Below are 9,707 nucleotides of genomic sequence, written 5' to 3'. Positions count from 1 at the left end.
TGAACCACGGTGAGGGGAAGAAGCAAGGTCGGGTTTAGCAGAATGTTCAGAAAAAGTACCGATACAACCAGGATGTAGTATACGCTGGGAAAATAACATCAGGAGATTTAAGGAGGAGCAGCGACATGTGAATGAGCCGCAACAGGCAGAAGATTGAGCTGAATGAGCAGCCGACTGTCTGGGTGACCTAAATAAGAAAGCAATTATTTGTTGTAATTGCTATTGAGAAATTGAAAAATGTTAATTAAATAACTGAGTTTAATGTTTAAAAATACACTTTAATTTCATTTCTTTTTATTATGATTACAATTTCTTGCTTTATGAACTACATGTTTTCAGTTTTAACATTGTCTTCAAAGACACAAAAATTACTACCACTATTAAGCTCAATAGCAATCCAACACAATATATGCATAAGAAAATCATTACAGCAAGATAAATTGAACTGAATCTGGTAAACAAAAAGTCAGACACCTGAACCAATAGTGAGACAAAAATAGATTCACGAATGATATAAGATTATTTAAACAATCTCTTAGAAAAAGTTGTCCAAGATAAATAAATGTTGCTGAAAACAATATATACAATTTAAGAGAACAGACAGAAGTAAATATTCTGCATAGTAACTGGGCTGATCCAAGATGTCATCCTTGACTTTCTTCATCGCTTATGGTTTAATGATGCGAACTTTCATGGAAAACTGTGATAGACCATGTGCTTTGAGGTACTGGAAAACAAAACAAACCCTCTTACCACCAAATAATGTTAAGGCTATTTAAATGCATGTTAAACAATAAGTAAAACCTACAAAAATATAAACTTTTTCAAAGGTTAGCCTCACCTCTGCTAAAACCTCTTCCATCTCTGATTGTGACAGTTTTCCTTGAGAAGTAAGTTGTACTTTCATTCTAGTGACATAACCTGTTGACCCAGAAACAAATGATAAAAAGGTTAGCATTAAATTATGTTAACAAAATGTAATCATTTACATGAACATCTGTAGCATTTTCAACTACAGTACAGCAACGAACAATGATATAACAATGGTTATAAGTGTATTGGAAAAAAGCATTACCATTTAGTTACCAGTAAGACATTAAACTAATGTTAGCACAGCATTTCCTGGAGAGATCTCATTGGCAGCTGGCCATGTAAAGAAGCTGCTATTTCACTAAGAAGTGTTTTTGTCCAATGTAGTAAATGTAGCTGAGACAATTTTTATTAGTTCTTCTGTATTTTTTTGAACACTTCTGTTGCATTTTTTAGTTTTAACTTCTGGGCATCAAAAGGTTTACGACTATTTCTGTTCTGGCTTTAAGATTCCTACCTTGTGATGTGACTATGTATTGTGCTGATAAATAAGATGTGCTAAGATTTTTTTTTTTTAATTTTAAATTTACTAGAAAGTGTATATTGTTGCACCTTATGCATTGAGGCTTTTTTCTGCTTCAGGATGCAGCACAAAGCATGACCAAGACAATAAATCGACAATCGACTTGACCTCATGCTTTTGTGCTTTAGATATATGAATGTCGACTTTTACTTGTCACAATTTTATGGTATTTTATTAAAAGTGACCTTTTATGCTTCCTTGAACAGGTTAGGATATTGTCTATGGGATTTGCAAAATATGTTCATCACATTTTTTGCACAAAATCCTTCTTAGGTAATGAGGTTTCCGTTTTATCAGTTCTTCCTGTTTTGAGCTCCTCCTTTCAGAAAGAGATGTTTTAGGGCCTCTTGTCACTGTAAATCCAAATAAGCTGCTGCTGGCCACGCCCCCAACTCCACTTTTACACTCTCATATGAAAATGGCTGCAAACAGATGCTCAATTATACAACCATACATCTTTGAAAAGCAGAAATACAACCTCCTGCACAACCAACAAGAATGCAGCAGGAATGTGCCGACTTCTAATGTTAGATTTCAAATGTTTTAGAAACTGCTAATACTTCAGACATCACAAAATATTAACTTATTGCCAAAAACCAGCTGGGTGTTTTTTTTAAGTGTGTGGGATGTTTTTAGAAGCAGTTAAGACCCAAATGGAAGAACAAAAATGTGCAAAATATCAATTTTACATAATGCCCCCTCTGTATTGGTAACCTCCCTCATCAGAGAAGTATCTATGTGCAGGTGAGATAATATGTTGATATTACACCTATTGGTTGTGGACAGAACAAATCTGTTTTTTTTTTTTTATGGAAGAGTGGCAAGACTGTTGTTGGATTGTCAAGATAATGCCATGTAAAATCACCTTGATAGTTGACCACAAGAGGGCGCTCAAATAGTATGTGAAAAATTGACACTGCAGGACAAAATCCCTAAGCTTGCAACCAGAACGACATCACAGGTTTTGATAAAATATGTTAGATTGTGCTATACATAACTGTTTACAATTATTATAATTACCAGTTGCCCCAATATTACCAGTGTTTTACTGTGTTGTTGTAGGAAAATCTTAAAGTGTATTATGCTAACTAAAAATGAAATGTTGATTGTAAAATTTGTTCATTAAAATAATTGTATTTATTTTAGTCCTAAGGACGTCAAATTTGATATTTGTTTGCTTTCATAATATAAAACTTTATCAAAATGCAACAAACGGATTTCATAAATAGGGTTACTTATGAAAAAATAACTACCAGGTATCTTACAAATGAATTTACTTACGTGTTTCTTTAGCTGAAAGTGGATCAGATTCCAGCATGATAGTGGTTGTCAACATGAAAATGAGAATATATATGGATGAATTAACATCAACCATCCAATCATCTAACCGATGCTGTAAAAACATTTCTGGGATCAAGAAGATTTTAACTGTTAAGTAAAATATAATTAATCTAACTACTTAACTTTGTGGCAGTTATGTATTTAAATCTGAAATAAAACTGTTTGGAGTAAAATATACTTATTTGAGTTTTTAAAAAAACTAAATAAATTTGATGATGTACATTTTGTTAGAGAATTTAGTTTAAATCAACAGTTTTTAAGTGAAAATCACTTCCTGTGAAAATCTGCCTTTTAGCAGTCGGACATTTTTATAAAGACGACTTATCCATCGACTATTGAGGAGAATATAAATACTCAACATACCATTTTTAAATAAGATCTAAATAGAAAGAAAACATCTAAACTGTTTGTCAAAATTGATTAAACTTTTGTATTATGTACACTCATAAACCAACATCTTGGTACAAGTTTAAATTTGAAAATAATTTTAAATCTAAACTTAATAATTTTGGTTTATAGTTTTGATATCTGACTGGTCTTTTGACTCTTAAATGTATGGTGATCAATACTCAATTTGTATCCATCTATACATAATAAAGAAGTAAATTATCTCACCAACGAAAGCTACAAGTTGTACTCCACTGCTTCTGACGTCCTCAAACACAGAGAAGAGAGTGAAAGTGTATTTGGTTCCAGCAGTCAGAGATGAAACTGTGTAAGTTACTGGTCCATTTCCAGCTGGTGCTCTGATGTTTGTCTCTGTGCCGTTAAACTGGAGAACAAAGCTGACATTGTTGTTGATTTTATTCCACTGCAGGGTGATGCTGGTCTTATTTTGTCCTGACTTTGTAAATCCTTCTGCATTTTGAGGAGCTGATATAGAAAAATGAGATGTTCAGAAAAGCTTAGATTTTTGTAGTTGGGTTTTCTTGCATATCTTTTAATTTCCAGTATCTTAATTGTTCCTTACAGAAAAGAATGCCTAGGTCAATCAAACAGACATGTACTGTAGAGCAAAGGGAATTTATGATAGCTTTCTTCTGAAGTTTTAAACAGATTATTCATCTTTTCACCTTACAAAACTACATCAAGTCACTTTATGTTTTCAACCATCTATATCCGTGGTCCGCAACCAACGGACCTCGGTCCGGATACGGACCCATATGCCATCCCATCCGGACCTGGAATAAATTGTTAAAATATTTTTTAATTTTGACGGGAGAATTAATTTTAAACCGGAGCATTTATTTTTTTCCCTATCTGACACAAGTGCTTTTACCAGCACTGCACTGAGCAAGGATTGGAAGCTACAAACCAATCGCGTGCGAGTCATACTAACCACGTGGTTCAACTAGCGAATCAAATCGCCAGCTTGAACTCAGAGCGAGTTGTATGAGCAAACCGAAGCAGAGGTTTGTAGCCAGGCACAGACATCCACGTAGTGTGATATAAGGAAGAGGAGGTGAAAGGCGAGCGAAAAGCGATTGAAGCGAGAAACGCAGGGAGGTGATACAGGAAGACAGGGCGTGAATTACAGTCAGAAGAGGTGCAAACACTATGGCGCTTTCTAAAAAGAGAAAAGTAGATGCCGAAAATCGAGCGTTCAACACGGAATGGACTGATGCATACATGTTCATTCTTCCACCCGCGAGCACGAAACCAGTGTGCCTCATATGCTCCGAAACCGTGGCACTTATTAAAAGTGCCAATGTCAAGCGTCACTATGAGACTAAGCACAAAGCATTTGACCAATCATACCCCCCTAAGTCTGAACTCCGGACGCAGAAAATTTGAAGTCTCACTGCCCAATATGATCAGTCCACCAGGGTATTAAGCCGTGCTTTCAGCTCACAACAGCGTGCTAATGAATGTTCCCTCCGTGTTGCTTGGGTTTTAGGGAAACACAAAAAGCCCTTTATAGATGCAAGTATTGTCAAAGAGTGCATGACTGAAATAGCAGAGGCGTTACTTGATGGTAAAGAAAAAGATGAGCTCTGTGACAAAATAGAGAAAATACCCCTGTCAGCCTGCACAGCCACAAGGAGAAGTGAGATACTAGCTCAAGATTCACTGTCCCAGCTGGAAGAAGCTATTTGTAAGGCACCGTGTGTTGGCCTGGCTGTGGATGAATCTACTGATGTGTCTGACAATGCTCAGCTATTGGTTTACATAAGATTCTTAAACAGGGAGAAAAATCAGTTCTGTGAAGACCTCTTAGGTGTGACTCCCCTGCAGACCACTACCAAAGGAGAAGACATCTACCTGGCCATTAAGGAAATGCTAGCAAAGCGAGGAATAGAGCCAAAACAAGTGATATCAATAACCACTGATGGAGCCCCTGCCATGATAGGGAGAGAAAAGGGAGCTGTGGCAAGGTTGAAAGAAGACAACGCTGACCTGATCTCTTACCACTGCATTATTCATCAGGCTGTCCTTTGCTCCACCCTGTCAGATGAGTATGCTGAGGTGATGAAGACAATGATGAAAATCATAAACTTTCTCAGGGCATCTTCTTCTTGTCAGCATCGCATGCTCAGGGAATTTCTCAAAGAGGTTGATGCAAACTCTGATCTTTTGCTACACAACAATGTTAGATGGCTCAGCAAAGGCAGGGTGCTAGAGCGATTTTGGTCAATTAGACATGAAGTAACAGCTTTCTTGGAACAACTGGAAAGTCAGAAAGCAGCCAACATTTCTGTCTTTCTAAATGACGAGAAAAACATGGGTATCGTAGCTTTTTTGGCTGATATCATGTCACACCTGAATGGGCTTAATTTGCAGCTGCAGGGAAAGAACAATTCCATTTGTGATCTGATGACAGCTGTCCGCTCATTTCAACGAAAACTTCAGGTGTATAAAGAAGATCTGCAAGGAGACTACACACACTTCCCAAAAGTGAAAGAACAGGTGCAGGGCCATAGAGATGTCTCCTCTTTTGTTGACTTTGTTGACAAGTTGATTGAAAACTTCAGCAAACGCTTTGATAGCTTCAGCATTGGAGAGGAGCTCACCCTCTTCATACAGAATCCATTTCTCATCACTGATGTCAGAGCATTCACAAATGATGTCACACATCACTTCAAGTGGGCAAACACTGGGCCTCTCCAGATGCAAATGATTGACCTCCAGGCAGATGTGGCCCTGAAAGAGCAGTTTGCAAGAACCGAATCTACCACATTCTGGCTCCAGATGGTTTCTGAGACAGCTTTCCCAGATCTGAAAAAAGTGGCCCTGTTTATCTTGACCATGTTTGGCTCCACATACAGCTGTGAGGCAGCGTTCTCTACAATGAGCATAATAAAAACAAAATATCGTTCCAAGCTCACCAATGAGCATCTGCACATGTGCATGAGAATGGCCCTGACCTCCTTCAAGCCCAGATTTAAAATGTTGGCAGGGCAAGCCAAAGCTCAATTCTCACACTGAGCAAGGGAAATTCGGGGAAGACAGATGTAAGAGAAATCTGTAAGAGAAATAGTTCAGGTGTTTTGAGAGTTGTTTTGTTGAGCAGAAATATTGAGATTGTTCAAACAAAAGGAAACTGAAGCTGCTATTTTTTCTTAAGCACTTTCTTTATTTTTGAATACATAATTTAGCTATTTTTAATTTAAACTGCAGCCACACAATGTTATCCTGTGTTTCAGTGCTAATAAACTTCTTTGAAATTATTTTAACCTGTATTATTATTTTTTTTAACACCATGTATTCCGATATTGTCATACTGCAAATAGACGATATTGTGGACCTCTGCTTGAGGAAATTTCTTTGAACTGGACCTCCTCACAGTTTTCTTGAATACCCCTGATCTATGTAATCCTTTTAGATGTCTATAAGTCTTTCCCAGGGTTTTCTCCCATTTGTACCTCATTCAAATGATTCACACATAGTGCATCTAAAGCACATTGCTTTTGATGCAGAGAACCAGAGGCTCAGCTCTGAGGGAGTTTCTCTTGTCTGAAGGTGAGCTTAATCACCTAAAGAGAAAGCTTGATTAATCCTTTTGCATGGGGATGTCATTTTTGCAATTGCAATTCATATCTCACAGGGAATGGTTGAAGCAAAGAACGAATCTCTCTTAACTGCTCATGGAACAAGATGTGTGTTCTGATTGTTCAGGGGACTGATGAGAAAACAAAACTCAGTGAGTTGGTCATGATTCTCTGTTGGACATGTAGTTTTCAGTTTACTGTTTTGATCTCAGCAGAAACCTACATACATAGCTACATAGAAGTATAAACAGTGTATATAAAACAATTTTATTATAGTCTGTATGTTTTCGAAAATAATGACAAGCTAAAATGAGCTTTCTCATCAAAATGACACCTAAGGAAGGAATGATCATGTGAAAAGTTACAAGGATGCAGTGAAATATCTTACCTGTGACAGCTGTCAGTTGTATGCCACTGTTTCTGATGTTTTCTAACACATAGTAGAGAGTGAATGTGTATCTAGTTCCAGCAGTGAGAGATGAGACTGTGTAAGTTACTGATCCATCTCCATCTGGTGCTCTGATGTTTATCTCTGTGCCATTAAACTGGAGAACAAAGCTAAAGTTGTTGTTCATCTTGTTCCACATCAGAGTGATGCTGCTCTCATCTTGTGTCAATACTCTGAAGGGTTGAGGTTCTAACACAGATAGTTACAATATGTATTGGAATATATAATTTCGAATTACTTACTGTATAAATAATTGAAATATACAATATTACCTGCACAATATGCCAGGTCGCATCCAGACGGCTGTTGAAGTTTGTAGACGTAGTATCCATAACAAACTTTGATCTGGATGGTGTGTGAGGTAAAATAGCAGCAAGAACCCAACCAAGCGTTACACACAGTGCGAGTTACTATTTCATTAAGCTGGACTGGATGAGGCTCAGTTATCCACAAAGGAGCAGAAGTTCCACATCTTCGTTCTGCTACACATTTCTCTGGCATCTGAGCGCTGGTCTGACCCAAATAAAAGCGATACCAACCACTCCAGACAATGTTTCGGTCACAGTGTAAGATTGAATTATCCGTATTCTCTGTTGAACGCCATGCATCATTCACCACAGTGTAGGTGGCACAGGGGTCAAGACATTCAACAACTCCACTGGTGGTGATGCAGTCTGTGCCTGAAGCACAACACTGACAGCTGGTACAAGGATCTTCAAATATGTAATATAATATGTGGGACAAAACAGAGGATAAACACTATAAGTTTAAAGACAGAAAACAGTTTTGCTTTTATTTTGACCTATTGTCAGATTTTGATATCTTACTATTATTATTACTAACTGTAATGATGCACCCTGAGAAGTACATGTTACAATTCAATTGCAGCTTCTTTTTCTTCAGAGACTTAACAAGTCCTACTATGGACAATGATCAGAAGGGTCTCACTCCATTTCAGTTTGAAATTGTTGCTCCTGTTATTTTTAAGAAATCAAACTGCAAAAAAACCCCCAACTCATTTTAAGAAATGTCATAACCAGCAAACCTTTTTTTTTTTTTTTTTACTTTGCTGTCAAAGTATTTAGGTTTTAGACTAAGTCCAATGAGAAAATTATTTCAAAAATCTTTTCTCAACCTTGGTTTGGGATTTCTTGAAATGTCTCATACTTTCTCTTTTAATTTCTGATATGCCTCCTTCTATGATCAGTCAAGAGACTGCAGATACAATATTGTGGTGTGAAAAAGTCTCTCTTCATAATAAAATGTAAAGTCTTACCAGCCGCAGAGTCTAATGAAGTTGTTTGGAGAAAAACTGCCATCAAAACAGAAACAAAATATGAAAACAGCCAATCAAAAGAATGCGCTTTATTAAAAAAAATGATGTAAACAAAACTAGGTACACAGTTGAAACTAGATATTTAGATATAGTCTATTAAAAACTATTTGCTAACTGTCAGGGTAATGAGGGAGATCCTTTTTTTTTAATGACTATTCAAGTTAACCAAGAATGAAACTGTGAGTAAAAACTCAGAGGAGGACATCATTGGCAAAGATCATTGTTAAATGGAGGTGCATCTGTGGATGTAATTTAAACGCATCACTTAAATTTACCCTTGTGGTTTTCTGAGTAATTCTAGTAAATGGTATGGAAATACATGCAAACATCCAAACTTGATTGACAATTTAAGAAAAAACTTAAGGAATTACAAACTGAATGCAAGAATGTCAAGAAAAAAGATTGAGAAGCCAGAATAAGAAAACAACAGACACAAACCTGAGAGCCCAAACAAGATCAGCCTGTAATCCATAGTGTAAGCTTGAGATAAAATAAAGTATCCAGATAATTTCTAAATCCAAACACTAAATGCACTTCATAACAAAGACAAACCGATAATGAGCTTCAAAGATGCAAGACAAACCTAAAAGCTTGTGCTTCTCTGCATTTTAAATGCATCATAGATGGGTGTGGCATTTATGGGAGAGATGCATCTTTTCAGCTTCCAGGATATATGGAAGTACAAGAATAAGGAAATAATGAAATCAGAGCCCTACTATTTGCCTTACTACCGTTTAACATTTCTAGAGTTCATCGAAGGTGAAGCTGCAACATTAGGTCAGTTTTATTGCCAACATTACAGTTTCTGAGACTAAAAGTTGAGTGTCTGACCAGGAGGTCAGCAGTTTAGGAGAACCACAGGAAACTGTACTCTCATCATGTCTTTTTACTCTAAACATGTCAGACTACAAGTCGAGTCCTCTGTAGAAATACTCAGATGAGTTTTCAGTTTTCAGGGTGTATAAGTAGATTATCTTTTTACCTTGAAGCAGTTTGTAATAAAGCTTTATTTATATGTTAAAACGTACCCTAAAATTATTCTTTACAACCTTGATTTATATTGACAAATACACGTATTATACACATCTGTTTTGTTCCTTTCATTTCCCCGGTTTGTTTGTTTTTCACTAAAGCTGGGATATGTAACTTTTCTGAAAAATGTTTCATATATATTTGGTAAAACTGTCACTATGTCCTCAC

At 36.6% G+C, this 9,707-nt stretch overlaps 1 protein-coding gene across 1 annotated transcript; it reads right to left on the bottom strand.

The window, feature by feature from the left end:
- Positions 1 to 332: 332 nt before the first annotated feature.
- Positions 333 to 9,012, bottom strand: LOC111610915. The gene is made up of 8 exons (XM_023345999.1): positions 8,946 to 9,012; positions 8,448 to 8,483; positions 7,444 to 7,884; positions 7,112 to 7,360; positions 3,350 to 3,607; positions 2,675 to 2,686; positions 842 to 921; positions 333 to 727 (listed from the first exon to the last, which is right to left on the bottom strand). Exons 1-8 carry the CDS (start codon positions 8,977 to 8,979, stop codon positions 668 to 670), a joined length of 1,170 nt encoding a protein of 389 aa, XP_023201767.1. The 5' UTR covers positions 8,980 to 9,012; the 3' UTR covers positions 333 to 667.
- Between the last annotated feature and the right edge of the window lie 695 nt (positions 9,013 to 9,707).

Source organism: Xiphophorus maculatus, chromosome 14, assembly GCF_002775205.1.
Source record: "Xiphophorus maculatus strain JP 163 A chromosome 14, X_maculatus-5.0-male, whole genome shotgun sequence".
Taxonomy (NCBI): Eukaryota; Metazoa; Chordata; class Actinopteri; order Cyprinodontiformes; family Poeciliidae; genus Xiphophorus; species Xiphophorus maculatus.
This window is presented reverse-complemented; position numbering and strand designations above follow the sequence as displayed.